Raw genomic sequence first — 16,048 nt, forward strand, 5'->3', positions numbered from 1 at the left:
TTAAATAAAACTGAAGATGAAGCATTTGCTTGGTGCCTGGTACATAATTCACACTCAATAAATGGTTGCAATTACTGTTTTTCTTTACCTAGCAAGGCAGTATTGGGCTGGTGCCCTGCTGGATCCCTGAATCCTTGAGAAATTTTTAAAGCTCTCTCAGTCCTGGGCTTTCAGTTGGGAGTGCACAAGAAGTGTAATCCAGAAAAATCCCCTAAATGATTCGTAGGATGGTCCAGAGTGCAATTTGAAAAACTACCGTTAATAACTAGGTAGAAATAAGTACTGTGCTTCACACAAGTATTTGATTTAAAATGTAATTCATGCTGTTTCATGGAGTGGAAGAGGAACCCAAGGTGACTGGTAATAGAGGTACAATAAACTTTAGTTGAAAAGATTGGAACAGAAGTGCCAAGATGCACTGAAATAATTCATTAAATTAGAAAGTGTGACCTTGAGCAGTAGAAAAATAACCAGTAATCAGGACTGTTCTGGAAGCAGCAATCCCATTAAACAAAAATTGTAAATTAACTTCAGGTCCAGTGGGCAAAACCTCAAAAGCAATACAGGTTCTGTCAGCAGTAGCTGCAGTACTGAAGGGATAGGAAGTAAAAGGTTGATTTTCTTCCCTACATCTATAGCTTTATGCAGATGATGATTACTGTCATCGTTGAATATACAATGATGATAAGTGGAATTAAAACTAGAAGTGATTTTAACATTTGTTTTTACCTTAATTATTCTCTTGGGAACCATTTCCTACCCTGTTTTGTTATCCTTGAAACAACCACCACTTTTCTACGTGCAAGTACTTAAAGTGTTTTAAAATTCTGTTTAGTTTCCATTCCAAGCACTTAAACAGTATTTACACATGTTAAAATTCCAGGTTTGTTGTTATTTTTTTAAACAGCAAATGGAAGTGAGCAAAGAAAGAAAGAATGAAAAGGAACACCAGTCAATGAGCAAATGAGGAAAAACTTGATCTAGGCTGGAGACCCAAGGAATGTTTCCCTGAGGAAGTGATACTTGAACTGAGAAGTAGGAGTTAAGTAGGCTTGAGGTGATAGTGGTAAGCATTTTAGGTGAGAGAGAAAAACTTTGCAAGGGCTCTGGTGCCAGGTAGAGGTTGAAGCAGTTCTAGAAACTAAGGGGTAAAATCCGTCCTGATAATGCATGTAGAACTGGCAGAGCTTCGGAAAGGATCCTATGTGAAACTAGAATAAGACTAAGAAATGTAGGTATGCGTTTGGGATATCAGAAAAGCAAGGGTCCACTAAACATGAGCTTTGATGAACTAGAGCTTGCAATGAAAACTTAAATGAAGAGGACATAAACAGCTTATGTTAAATTTTGTGTCATTTAGAAATTTTTATTTTGCATTACATAGGTGGAGAAATGGGTCACCTGAACCGAATTTCAGTGCTTGGAACTTTTTTCCAGTTCATTTTTACAAAAATAAGTCGGGTCCAAAATGTGGTTTTAGGTGCCCCAGGTAATTAGTTACAGATCTTGGCCTAAAATTCGTAACTCCTGACCTAGTACCCTCTCCGTTTTAAGAATGAAGTTACTTCTAGAAAAATAAATCCAAGATAATTATGCTGGGGCTCTACATAAGGCCTGACGAGAAACTATTTGAGAACTATAAATGCCCGGTGACAAAAAGTATCCTCTTCAGCTGCAATCTCACGCCTTGATGTTACCATAGTTACTAGGAAGCCAAAGGAATGAGCCGTACCTTCGTTCCAGCCAGAAAAGTCCCGCCCCGCGGCCCAAAGGCCAATGGTGTGCACCATAACGCCGGGCTCCGCAGGAAGAGCAGCCCCTGAGCCAATGGGGCGCGTCGTTTCTGTAGTTCCCCCCGGAAGAACGCCTCGGCGTCTCTGCGGCTGGCGTGGTTGCTATGACGCCCGGGACTCTGTCGGCACCTGCCGCTCGCCGCGAAGCGGCGGACCTTAGCGGCCCCGGACCCTTACCGCACTCTCCAAAAGACTGCTCCCGGCCTGCTTTCCGAGGTTCCCGACGCTGCCCCGAGGAGGAAAGCACCTATTCTCCGCTCCTTTTCACCACTGCAGGTCTTTCCCGCTTCTCTCCCCAGGATGGCCCGAAACTCCAGGAGGAGAGCCTCTCCCCTGGCGCGGCCTTTCTAGCCACTGGCCGGAGTGATAACCGTAAGGATTGGCCGGGTTCTGGGACCCAGAAGCCGCAGGCATTGAGAATTAGGCGGCCTCGCTTATTTAGAGAGGGCTTAGACCACTCCCAGCGAGGTAGGCGTTCCTTTTCTCACTTTTCAGGCGAAGACTGAAGCTCTCGGCCATTTATTAGCAAAGTCCACGGCTTCCCCGTGCTGTGAACAAAGAACTGCCGTTTTCTGCTTTGTTGCCCTGTGTTCACGCAGAACCTTAATTCCCGTTGAAGCTCTGGCGGCCTTTTGTAGCCTCAACATGAGACGTCTTCAATTCGGTTAACCTTCTGCCTTTCAAGCTACCACCTCATCCACTTCTCTCATCACCCTAAGTGCCAGTTTCTCATCCTGCTTCTTCCACGGCCATTTTCACCCTTTTGTCCACCCTGCACCTTACTCAGTGTCCGTTTGTCTCCACCACCGCTGTCGTCTACAGACCCCAGCCTGTTTTTCTGCTACAATGTTTTGGGTAGCTAAGTGTTTAACATTTTCCAGCCCTGGAATCATTCGGAAGATTTTCTCTGTTTCTCTACACTCTAGCAAGCTTTCGGTCTTGGGTAAATTAAACTAGAAGTGCTCATTGGTAGATACAAACAGTAAATTGCTACAAGCCTAGTGTGTTTTGAAAATGGAGGGGGAGGGGAATAAAAATGCAGTTTGGGGCTCATCTCAGGCTTATATAAAGAAAGATTGTTCCTTGCTTACATGAATGCTTCGTTAGGGATACATTTCAGTGATGTATTCATGCATGTGAGAAGATCATTCAGAATGATCATGTAACAAGATTCCAACTTTCAGCCCATATGAACCCAACACCTTGATAGGACAGAATTTTTGGAAAGAAGATGCTTGAAACAATTCTTGTGCCTCCTCTTCATGTCAGTTTCTTGATCAGAAAACATTCTTTGTGATGTGAGCCAAGAAACAAAAACAATGAGGAGGGGTAATTGAAAATAAATATTTTTGGCAAGGGGACAGACTTAATAACCCTCTGGAACAGAGGACCTTAAGAATAAAATAGGATTCATTTATATCCAATGCAACTGTATTTTATCTTGGAAAACTTTATTTGTCTTAAAGAATGTGTTCCTTGTCAAGTCTTACTATTTCTTCGGTATTCAGGTTAAAATGTAAACCTATTTTGAAGATATATAAAGTGTACAAAATTTTTTTAAAATATGTCTTTATTGATTTCAGAGAGAGGAAGGGAAATGGAGAGAGAGGGAGAGGGAGAGGGAGAGGGAGAGGGAGAGGGAGAGGAGAGGAGAGAGAGGGAGAGGGAGAGGGAGAGGAAGAGGGAGAGGAGGGAGAGGGAGAGGGAGAGGGAAACATCAACGATGAGAGAGTTGTCATTGATCGGCTGCACGCCCCTGATTGGGGATCGAGCCCACAACCCAGGCATGTGCCCTGACCAGTAATCAAACCACAATCTCCTGGATCCTAGGTTGATGCTCAACTGCTGAGCCATGCCTGGCTGGGCTAAAGTGTACATTTTTAATAGGTATTTTGGGGCTAGAATTGTTTGGATATTTTTATTTCTGAGGCCAGTTACATCAGTTACTTGTGATATCTCGTGCTTGCTGCCAGGTCAGGTTTCTAAATACTGAGAAATTCAGGGGTTTTTTTTCTATAATAGATTGGAAAAGAAAAACAAGTTCTGCAGCTTTTTCAATTTTTTTGCATTAAATGGGAACTGAATAAATTCTAACTTTTTTTTTTTTAATTTTAAAAAAATATATCTTTATTGATTTCAGAGAGAGGAAAGGAGAGGGAGAGAGAGATAGAAACATCAATGATGAGAGAGTCATTGATCAAGCCCACAACCCGGGCATGTGCCCTGACCGGGAATCGAACCCCGATCTCCTGGATCCTAGGTTGACACTCAACCGCTGAGCCACCCTCGGCCGGGCTAAATTCTAACTCTTGAAAAAAGGGGCTGTTAGATACTATATTGTAGGGAGCTTTCCCCTCCCAATATGTATATACTGAACAAACATCATTATGGCCATGTTAACATAATTAAAAATTTTTTTTTCTCTCACCCTAGCACAGTAGTTCCAAGTCTGGGGGTCACCTTTGCCTCCCAGGAGACACTGGCAACGTATAGAGATATTTTTAGTTGTCACAACTGGGGATATGCTACCAACTGGCATCTAGTTGGTAGAGGACAGGGATGTTGCTATACATCCTGCTATGCACAGAAGATCCCCCCACAACAAAGAATTAGCCAGCCCAAAATGTGAGTAGTGCCAAGGTTGAGAAACCTTGTCCTAATATGTCAACAGTTCATTTGTTATGTCAGCCCTTGCTCACGTGTGTACATTTTTACATAGTTATAATGTACATTTTGCCTTTATCACTTAATTTTATATTTTGAGCATTAAACATTGATACATTGTTTTTAACCTTAAAAAATTGTTTTTCTCATTTGAGAACTGAAAAGGAAGAAACTGTATTATATATAGTATTTAAGATGTCTGTAAGTTTTAAATTATGTTTGTGTAAAAGAAAGAAGGGTTCGGGTGAATAACCTGACTGGATATTTCAGTTCTTGTGGCCATGCTATTTACTTTGTTCTCTAGTGTCACTCAAAGCCCATGGGATCCAAAGTTCATCCTTTGCTCAAAGCCAGGAGGTGCACTGTAGCATGAGGTATGGTCCTGGCCCCTGGAGGGCACCTGCTGTAGGAGAAATAAGAACAAGTAGAAATAACTCTTCACCCATTCTCCTTGCCCTCTTCTCACTTAAAATTCTTTGTTTCTGTCACAGTTTGCTTTGGCAGCTTTACCACTTCATTCTTTACATCTAGAAGCTTTTGAAGGCCCCAAAACACTATGGGATGTGCTTCTTTCAAAAGAATGGGCTTTTGAGATACTTAATGAGCATTTATTCGGTATCTACTTGCAGAGAATAGTATGTTTGCATACTTTATTATGTGGGTAGTTTTAGGCACAGTTTAAATATCAGAGCATTTATAATTCAAAGACTGGATTTGTATTACCTCAAGATCTGATTTTTTAGAATTTTCAGTTTGCTCAATCATTGGGTCTCAATAAATCCACTGGGGGAAAAAAACGTTAGCTCTCAGATGTCATAGCAGGACAGGCAGAGGGACATAAATACTGAGTGATGGAAATATAAGTAGCATGATGGGAATCAATAAGTATACTGCATGAAGAGCTAATGTCAAGGCCTGGCAGAAGGTAAGACCGGAGAGACAGGCAGGAGCCAGGTTGTGAAGAATCTCTGGCGCCAAGCTAAGGGGCTTGAACTCTTCGGGAAAGCGATGGGGATGTTAAGCAGCAAGTGATTTGCATTCAGAAAGATCAGTCTGAGAGCTCTGTGGGGTACAGATTGGATGGGAGCCAGCCTGGCAGCAGGGCAATCAGTTAAGGATGCCATTACACTAAACTGGGCAAATAGCGAGAAGAGCCTAAATTAAGACAGCAGCCATAGACACGGAGAGGATGGATTAGAAAATGATTTTTTTTTAAAGGTAGAATCTACAGTCAGGGACTTGTTGAACAAGAGAGTGATATAAATAAGGAGGGACCAAGGATGACTCCCAGGTTTCTGGCTTGGGAAACTATATTAATGGTGATTTTATTAACTGGAAAACAAAAGAGGAACAGATGCAAGAGAAAGAAGGGTGGAATGTTCAAACTGAGCTGCTCACTAGACAATGGATATGCATTGGTCTTAAATAGTTGACTCATTTTACATCGCTTTCCTAGCCTATGCCCTCTTAGTGGAACTTGTACCTCTCCACGAATCCTTGCTTTGGTGGCCATATCTGTACCACTGCTTCCAACTCATTCCAGCCACAACTGACTGATTGGGGATTATACAACTAACTTCAGAGAGGCGGGCACAATTCACTGGGTGAGCAACGAATAATTGCCTCTTTTCCATAACTTTGAACTAAGAGAAAAATAATGGAAATGACTTAATCTGAAAGGTCACATAGATTTAGGATCTGAAAGGCTGTTTTCACTGCTGCTGCTGAGCAAGCAGAGGCAGTCCAGCCACGTAGAGAAGCAGTTTAATGAGGGCTGATATTCGGAGAGACCCAGAGATGAAGGACCTCATCGGTCAGGATAGACTAGCAATGGCCGTCCCGTTCCATATGCAGTTCCACTGTAGCCACGTCTGGTTTTCAGCATGAGCCCTTGTATCTTACTCTTTTTGCACTTGGGATCGGTTGCTGTGAAGGGCAGAAAGCTCAAAAGAATAATGACTTTAAAAAGGTAGAAATGTATTTCTCTCGCATAAAATCAAGAAGAAAGCAGTCCTGATAGGGCAGCATCTTGGAATAGAGACTCAGATTTCTTCTCTCATGATAGTATATCATCCAGGGCGTGTGGCTTCCCCTCCCGGTGTCCAGGATTGGTGCTCAAGCTTCAGCTGTCCTGTGTGCATTCCGGCCGGTGGAAAGAAGGAAGGAGTGAGAAGGGGCATCCTGTTCCTGTAAGGACACTTCCTGGAGGTGTCACACAACTCCACCTGCATCTCATTGGTCAGAACTTAGTTACTAGGCTGTATCTAACAGTAAGGCAGGCAGCCGTGTGATTAGACAAAAAATCAAATGTCTTATTTCCGTGGAAAAGGGGATGAATAGATTTTGAAGGACAGCTGGCAGTCTCTGCCACATGCACTTGTATTTGTTCTAACTTCAGTGTGTTTCTGTTTCTTGCCACTTTTTCTAGGTAGACCTGGAGCTCAGCAGAGATGGATTATTATTTAATCCTCCTAACGATACTATGATGTAGGTATTACTATTATATCCATTTTATTTTAGGGAAATCAAAATTTGAAGAAGTTAGATTACTTGTATAAGTCACACAGCTAGAAAGTGGTAGAGCCAGGATTTGACCCAAGATATGTGAGACTCTCATGCCCAGACTTTTCATCACCATGATAGTGAGAAGATCAGAGAGCCAAAGGCAGCATTCTTAGAAATGGTGGCATTTGAAGGGTCTATGGGAGAAGAGGGGCCCAGGAAGAACACAGAGAAGGAAAGGCCAGAGAGGTAAGAGTAAAAATAGGAGAAAGCGATATCACAGAACAGGGAAAGGAATCACTTTCAAGAAAGGAGTGAACAGGTACTGTTGAGAGTTCATATATAAAAAGAACAGAAACATGTCCAATTGGATCTGGCATTTTGAGGGTTATTGTTGACCGGGTTTGAGTACAGTGGTAAGAACAGAAGTCAAAATGCAGCGATTTGAGGAGTGGAAGAAGTCAGAAAGCACAATAGCATGAAGGGAATGTGTTGTTATCTAATTAAGAACTCAATATCTTATAGAGTAGTTATTTACCTGAATTTCTTTTAAGTTTGTTTCTGTTATTTCTTCCTAACAGAAGTGCAAATAAAGGAGGCTGAAGAAATGTTGTACCAAGAAGGTTCTGAAATAGCTCTGAGCAGCCCCAGTGAACAGATTGCATACTTACTGGTGGACAGAAGTAAACTCCTGAGTAAACTGGAACTTGGGGATTCAAAGGCAGAGTCACAAAGATGTATGAGCAATAACCTGCAGGAAGAATTTGCCCAGGTATTCCAAAATTAACTAGATAACTGAATAAGGGGCAGTAAGTTTTAAAATTGCATTTGTTCATTTAATCATTCGTTCATTAAAATATCAGGAAGCCAATTTTAACAGTACTTAAGAGTACAGACTTTGGGTTTGGGTGGGCTTCTTTAGTCCTTGAAGAAGTTAACTTTTGTGAGCGTTGGTTTTCTCATCTATAAAACCTGGGATCAACTCAAATGCTCTACAACATGGTCATGAAAATGAAATAATATATATAAAGCTCTAGAATAGTACCTCACATTAATTAGCATTGTTGTTATTATTTATTGAGGACTTACCATGTTCCTGCTTTGTGCTAGTGGGTATAGAAACAAAGTCAAATTAGACATGATCTGGACTGCAAGGAACTTACAAGCTAATGAGGGGAAGGAATAAACCAGTCATTATAGTTCAGTGTGGAAAGTTCTATGAGAAAAGAAGGCACAGAAAGCTAGGAGAACTCTGGAGAGGGGCTGAGCTAGGGAGATAGGTAGAAAAGACCTCCAAAGGAGGTGATGTTGAGTAGTATTTTGAAAGCTGAATAGGTGTTATTCAGATCAGGAAGAAGGGAGAGGCATTTCTGGCCAAAGAAACAGTGTATAATTGACACTGGTTCATGTGAGCGAGTGCTGAGAAAAGTGGCTGGAGATATTTCAGGAACCACATCATGTGAGACTCATGTGCTAAGCTAAAGAGTTTGGACTCAGCACCCAGCCATGGTCCTGGACCATACTAGAGGAATAAAAATATTTTGAATGTATGAATGATTGACTTGTCACAGAAGGTCTGAAGAGTCACTAAGTGATTTTAATAGGTGAGTAACATGATCCGATTTGCATTTTAGAAAAATCACTCTGGCCACAGTGGCGGGATGGATTGGATAGGGGCCAGATTGGAAGCGGGGATTTCAGGGGGAGTTATATAATAATTAATTAAAGAATGAAAACCAAGCCCAGCCGGACATGGCTCAGTGGCTGAGCGTCGACCTAGGACCCAGGAGATCTCGGTTCGATTCCCGGTCAGGGCACATGCCCGGGTTGCGGGCTTGATCCCCAGTCGGGGCATGCGGGAGGCAGCCGACCAATGACTCTCTCATCATTGATGTTTCCGTCTCTCTCTTTCCCCCCCTCCTCTCTCTGAAATCAATAAAGATATATTTTTTTAAAAAAGAAAAAGAATGAGAACCAAAACCAAGGCTGAGTGTAAATAGAGAAGGAAAGATGAATTAAGGAGATGGAATCTATAAAATAAATTGGACATGGTGGGGGTGAACTCTTGGATGACTCTGAGGCTATCTACCCTGTCACTGTTAGGTCATAATTTTCCCACAAATGGACAGAAAGAATTAAAACAAATACTTCAAAGGTTTTTGTTATTGTAAAGTGTCATTATGAAATGTAACTTGTAAAAATTTCATTGCCTCCCTAGTTATATTTTGCATAGGCTAATGTTGAATTAACCTGTGCATAAAGTAGGTGAGTCATTCAAGCCAAAATGGGGCCACCGATGATGACTTGGAAGCCCAAAGAATATTGCAAGGCCTGGTCTGCATACTAGTTGTATTTTACTTAACATTTGTTTTTAATTTGTCGGTTTTCTGACTTAATCCAAGCACACAGTAAGAAAGATTCAAGCAGGATAAAACTGAATGGAAAATGAAATATCTTCTCACCCCAAATCCTCAGTTCCACACTCTTAACACTACCGCTGCCAACAATTTTTTATGTATCCTTCCAGAAAATGTTTCTCATAATGTTAAACGAAAAAGGCAGACAGAAACTTGTACGTAGGTGGTGGTTATGACTATGTAAAAAGTGGTTGTGAAGGAAAAAACACTGCAATGAAATATAGCAATATGCTAAAAGTTTTGTTATATGGGTGGTAACTTGCTTGTTTTCTTATCTTTTAGAAAACTTCATATAATGATTATATAAAATTAATACATATTTTGGGTATTAAAAGAGAAATATAATTGAGATTGAATTTCTCCCTTAGCTTTTGTGATGCTTTGAAAATAATTGCAGAAAAAGAGCTCTAAACCTGTTGTGAGCCTTGTTCGGCATGTTCATACCTTGAAATTAAATGAAATACTTCATGTGAAAACATTTTACAAACTGTATTTAATGTTCCATATAAATGAGAAGAATAGTTTCTTTCTTGCCCGATGATACTCATTTTAATGATTAAATTTCTGTTTTGTGTATGCGTATGTTAATCTTCATCCAAGGACATGTTTTCATTGATTTGAGAGAGAGAGGAAAGGGGGAGAGACAGTGAAACATCAGTGTGAGAGAGAAACATGGATCTGTTGCCTCGCATACGTGCCTTGACCAGGGATCCAACCCAAAACCTGGGTATGTGCCCTGACCAGGGAATCGAACCCACAACCTTTTGGTGTATGGGACGGTGCTTCAACCAACTGAGCCACGTGGCCAGGGCTAAATTTCTATTTTTAAAATAATCATATAACCAAAGTCTTTTAGATATGTTAGATTGAACCATATGAAATTGCATGTTTATAGGTAAAAAATAATCAAATATTGCCAATTTTATATGGTTCAAACAAATAAAAAGATGCACATAAATGAAATATTCTGTTTGCTACTTTTCTTTATTGGCTTTTAAACACTTATAGTAGAAATAGTGCAATGTCATAAGAGTGCATTTACTTTTTTTTTTATTACTAACAATACTTCCATTTCAGTCCCATAATGAAGACATAGAAAAAGATAAAACATCACCAAGCTGCATGGAGAGAGGTGTGGAACAAATAGCAGAGAGGTTCAGGACGGCCCATGAAGAGATCCGCAGGCTCACCGACGAGCTGCAAGGGAATGAGAAGGAACAGAGTAAACTGGGTAAGCTGTGCTTACTGAACATTTCTGGCCATGCTTCAGAGTAACGAACTCTGCTCGAGTGGAACATGGGTGCCTTGAGAACAGAATCTTTCCAGATAAACACATAAACATCTGGTCAACAGCCTCATTTTCTTCAATGTCCAGAAATTTTTATTAAAGTACAACATACCTACCACGAAGTGCACAACTCTTAAGTGTACACCACCCAAGAGATCCCCAGCACCCCAGAGGCCCATTTTGTTCCTTCGCCCTGTGTGTGCACCCTCTCTCCTCTCCAGGGTACCCGCTGTCTTGACTTGCAACACTATTTCTGAGTTTTGACTACAGGCACCACACATTCTCCGGTTGTGTCTAGTTCAATCTTATGTTTGTGAGATTCATTCATATTGTTACCTGTAGCAGCAATTCGTTCACTTTTGCTCTTTGTAGAATATTCTATTGAAAAACATACTGTAATTTATTTGACTGATCCTTTATACTGTTGGACATTTATGTTGTCTCCAGTTGTGGTCCATTCTGAATAGTGCTACTCTGGATATTCTTGTATTGTCAACACATTTCTAACTGTGATATACCTAAGAGGAGAATTATTGGATCAACAGGTTATAAGTATGTTCTGCTTTGGCAGATTACACCTACACTGTCTTCCAAATAGTTGTTTTAATTTGAGCTCTCCTCAGTTATATATCAGATTTTAGTTCCACATTTCATGTCAGTCCTTGGTATTGTCAGTCTTATTAACTACTTTTTCTGGTACGTGTATAGTGGTATTTAATTGTGGCTTTTATTTGCATTTCCCTGCTAATGAAGTTGAAAAATATGTTTGTTGATACTCATCTGGAGATACTATTTTGTGAAGTTCCTGCTCAAGTCTCATGCATATTTTTCTATTGGATTGTATGTTTATGTTTTATTAATTTATAGGAGCTCTTTATATGTTCTGGACATCAGCCTTTTGTTGGTTATAAATGTGACGTTGGGGGTTTTTTGCCATATAGAAATGCTAATATTTATCAAGTCAGGTTTAACAGTTATTTTTTATGGCTTCTGGGTTTTCCTATGTAAAGCCTTTTCTACATCACTATAACATTATTGAAAATGTTTGCCCTGGGTGGATTTTTTTTAGTGCTTTTATGGTTTTGTTGTTTCTATTTTAATCTTTGATTTATCTATAATTTATCTTAGTATAAAGTTTAAAAATTTTTGTCTCCTTTCTATATTTATAATTTGAAATGATTAAAGAAATTAGACTGATTATTTTCAAATGCTGTATATAGGTTACCTTAAGATCACATCTAAAGAATGTTATATATATAAAATAATAATGATTCTGCCAAATTGAGTGTGGGATTAAAAACAAAAAATATCGCCCAGCCGGGCGTGGCTCAGCGGTTGAGCATCGACCTAGGATCCAGGCGACTGGGGTTCTATTCCCAGTCAGGGCACATGCCCGGGTTGCGGGCTAGGCAGCCGATCAATGACTCTCTCATCATTGATGTTTCCATCTCCCTCTCTCCCCCTCCTTTCCTCTCTCTGAAATCAATAAAGATATGTTAAAAATATATATATACCAAGAGGCTTGAGATTTTGTTAAGAATGCATTTTAAACAGTGAATATCGTATTATTTTCCATACAAAAAACTGTGAACCTGCTTTTGCCCCCACCCAGTATTTTGTTTTTGTTTTTTTCTTTTTTAGATTCTGCACTTGAGAAGGTTCAACTAGAAATTGAGGAACTGAAAGAAAACTTGACAAAGCTGAAAGAAAATGGTGAGTCATTTTAGCAGATATAATATTTAATAATACATTAAACAATAATATAACATTAATGTTTTAAAATAATATTATTTAATAATTATAATAATAATAGCATTACTACTGCTATTATTACTATTTTTATTACTGTTATTACTACTCGTTGCTTATAAGTAGCAGGCACTCTACCAGGCACTTTACAAGCATTATCTCTAATTGTCGCAACAGTTCCAAGTAGTGAGTATTAATATTCCAATTTCATAGATAAAGAAACTGAGTCATGGTGAGGTTAAGTGAATTAGCCAATAGCTACATTAAGTATTACAGCTGGTATTTGAACCCAGATATATCTTGATTCCAAAACCTGTGGCAAACACAAATAATACATGTTTTATTGGGACAACTGACATCAAGACACCTTCTAATGCATTTAACAGCACCTCACACATACTTGTTCACTGGGAACCAACAGACTTGACATCAGTGGTGAGTTAGTTAACCTGACCCTAGCTTGACTATGTAAAAATGCGACCAGTTATAAATAATATAATGAAATTTGAGTGTTGTAATGGTAGCAACTAGAAAAATAATTTAAAATATGTTTACTGGGCCCTGGCTAGTGTGGCTCAGTGGATAGAGCATTGGCCAGTGCACCAAAGGGTTGAGTGTTGGATTCCTGGTCACGGGCGTTCCTGTACCTGGACTGCAGGTTCGCTCCTGGCCCGGAGCACTTGCAGGAGGCAACCAATCCATGTGTTCCTCTCACATTGATGTTTTTCTCCCCCGCTCCCTCCCTCCCTCCCTTTCTCTTTAAAAATCGATGGAAAAATATCCTTGAGTGAGGATTAATAACAACAAAAAATTGCATAGGCCAAAGGTAGAACAAATCTTGTTTTTGCATGCTCTCTCTCTCTCTATATATATATATATGAATTGTAATATATATATATATATATATATATATATATATATATATATATATATATATACACACACACACACATATGGATTGTGAATCATTTGTTTTTTGGTATGTTTTCAGCATTTTTCAAATTTAAAAAATTTACATACTAAGGAGGAAAAAAGTGTAGCAAGGGAGAAAAAATGAAGAAAGGAAAAATTAATACAAGTTAAGTACAAAACAGGCAATGAAGAAGGAAAACAAAGACTTTAAAGCAGCAAAATAAAAATAAGAGAAACAGAAGTGAAAAATGGCTGAAAAGAAACAGCTACAAATTCAGGAAAGTTCCGGGCAGCAAGTTATTACTGAAACTTTGCTGAGTGCTAGAAAGAGTAAGTCTTAACGTGAGGTGCTAAGCTGAGAGTGGACTACCACTTTAATGGCAGTGCTGCTACATGCAGAACAATGGCCTTGATGAATTAACTTGCTTTATCATGGAAAATCTGCCCATTCACTGTTCCTAGCTCGCTACTTCAGTCACCCACAGGGCACTTGCTGCTAATGAGTAGAAGAGAAGTATCTAGGAGTATGTGAGGTGTGTAAGAGAGACAGGACCACAAGGACTACAGGGAAGCCAGGAAGATCATTTTCTGTCATTTAACTTTTAGAAGGTAGGCTCGACTGTTTTAAAATTCCACATCCTAGAAAAACCTCTATTGCTGGAAACCCTACATTCAGAAGTCCAATTTATTAGTCTTGGTGTGAGAGATAAAAAAAAATTCTGTTCTGCTTCATTAGGTTGGTTGAATATTCTAGAGCTGGACGTTAGAATCTGTCTAGCAGCTCTCTTGTGCAGAGAATCACTTATGCAGAGACATGACAAGAAGGTCAGGAAGAAGCAACTATGAATGCAAAAAACAAAAAAAGTCAGGAAATAGCACTTCCTCAGTTTTTAGAGTTAATGCCCCCAAATTAAAACTATGCGCCAGTTGAGCGGAGTGCCCTCTTCTCTCTGTTTCAGATTCAGTTGACCTAAAGAAAGCAAAGGAACACAATCAGAGACTGAATGAGGAAATTCTGGCTTTAAGAACTCGGGTTCGATCACTTGACTCGGAAAAAAAAGTGCTTGGAGAAGTGGTAAGTTGTTTAATTTAGTTCTTAGAATTTATTTAAATGTGTATAGAATGACAATCAGCAGTAGAGCAACATAGATACACATCACCTATTGATCATTCTTGCGGACTGATACTGGTGGCTCTAGCTTCCCAGGAACAAGCCGGTACTTTACTTTGTCTTGGATGCAGTCTACCAGTGTTTGTATTTTATACATCTTAACTACCTATGCTAAACAGTAATCTTATTGTCGTTGTGTCAATTTAGGATTTCTTCTTTTTAATAGGGATTTAGATAATAGTTTATACTTAACACGTTTACCAAATAGTATCTACTATACTGGATATGTTTGAGATTATTACTACTACACCCTTAGTTGTGTTACGTTTTTGAACCATTTCACCTTAGCAGTTCATTGATTTTTAATATGTACTTGCAAGTTCTGGATATTTTACATATCCCTTCAATTTTAGCTTATATTCATTTCATAAGCATATCTCTAGTGTCTGGAGATCAGTGGCAATAATGGTTGTACAATAATGTGAATGTGCTTAATGCTACTAAACTGTGCACTTAAAAATGGTTAACACAGTACATCTTGTGGTATGTATATTTTATCATAAATTAAACTGTAACCATAACAAAGAACGAATAAAGACTGTTCAAGTTGTCTTTGTAAATTTATATATCTAATACTGATGTATATTCATTTGTTTGATGTATATGTGTACATATATAGTGGGGGACAAACTTCAGGAAGGGCATATTGTAAACAGTGCTACTTCTGGAGAGGGGAAATGGGTTATTGGGGTAAGGTTATATGAAGGGAAATATTACTTTCTACTCTGTATACCTATGGGCTTGAATTTTTTACATGAAAAATGTATTCATGTGTTACTTGTATATTTTAAAAACAAAGCAACGCCCCCACCCTTCCAACTTTCATATTTAAGATACTTTCGTGTTTAAGGTTGAAAAGCTTAAAGGAGAGATTCGTGAATCTCAAGAGAATAAGCAACTTGGAAGCCACTCCCCTGGGAAAACTGTGGGTGCCGAACAGAAAGTACAGGTATGTTAAAGCTCTCTTCTTTCTGATTTCTCATTTTTAAAGGAGTCACATTTTTACAGAGTACACCAGAGTAATTGGTGCTGATCATTTGCTGCTCTCCTTATTGCTTGTCTTTTTCTGTTGCTCAGCCAGTTGGAGTTTAGGAAGTATGTGTTGCATTTTATAAGAAATTGCCAGACTGGTTTTCAAATTAGTTGTACTGTTTTACATTGCCACCAACAATGGTATGGAATTAGTTGCTCCTTAACTCCACCAAAATTGCTGTTGTCAGTCTGTTAAATTCTAGCAGATGTGCCATGGTATCTCGTTCTTTTAGTTTGACTTTTGAGAGTGTCTAATGACAGTATGTTTCAGTGTGCCTATTTGGCCATTTGCGTACATTCATTTGTGAGGCATCTGTTCAAATGTTTTGCTCTTTTTTTTTTAAATTCTCACCTGAGGACATGTTTGGAGAGAGGAAGAGGGAGGGGGAGAGAGAGAGAGAAACATTGATTGGTTTCCTCCCGCGTGCTCCCCGACTGTATGCGCCCTGACCAGGAACTGAACCGTCAACCTTCAGTGCACGGGACGATGCTCGGCCAGCTCAGCCACTCTGGCTGGGCT

At 39.4% G+C, this 16,048-nt stretch overlaps 1 protein-coding gene across 8 annotated transcripts in view; it reads left to right on the top strand.

The window, feature by feature from the left end:
- Positions 1-1,879: 1,879 nt before the first annotated feature.
- Positions 1,880-16,048, top strand: part of CCDC30 (coiled-coil domain containing 30) — a 56,346-nt gene continuing 42,177 nt past the window's right edge. Inside the window, exons 1-8 of one of the 8 annotated variants that reach the window (XR_013999415.1) lie at positions 1,912-2,736; positions 4,227-6,646; positions 6,886-6,944; positions 7,541-7,731; positions 10,454-10,607; positions 12,306-12,377; positions 14,285-14,400; positions 15,347-15,445. Coding sequence is in view for 7 of the 8 variants with exons in the window: in XM_081145362.1 (XP_081001488.1) it covers positions 7,567-7,731; positions 10,454-10,607; positions 12,306-12,377; positions 14,285-14,400; positions 15,347-15,445 (606 nt within the window). In the remaining variant the exon portion in view is untranslated. Of the gene's footprint in view, positions 2,737-3,512; positions 6,945-7,540; positions 7,732-10,453; positions 10,608-12,305; positions 12,378-14,284; positions 14,401-15,346; positions 15,446-16,048 lie in introns of those variants that run through there. The other 7 variants (XM_081145362.1, XM_081145363.1, XM_081145357.1 and 4 more) reach the window with 7 other exon arrangements.

Source organism: Miniopterus schreibersii (assembly GCF_964146895.1).
Source record: "Miniopterus schreibersii genome assembly, chromosome: 8".
Classification (NCBI taxonomy): Eukaryota; Metazoa; Chordata; class Mammalia; order Chiroptera; family Miniopteridae; genus Miniopterus; species Miniopterus schreibersii.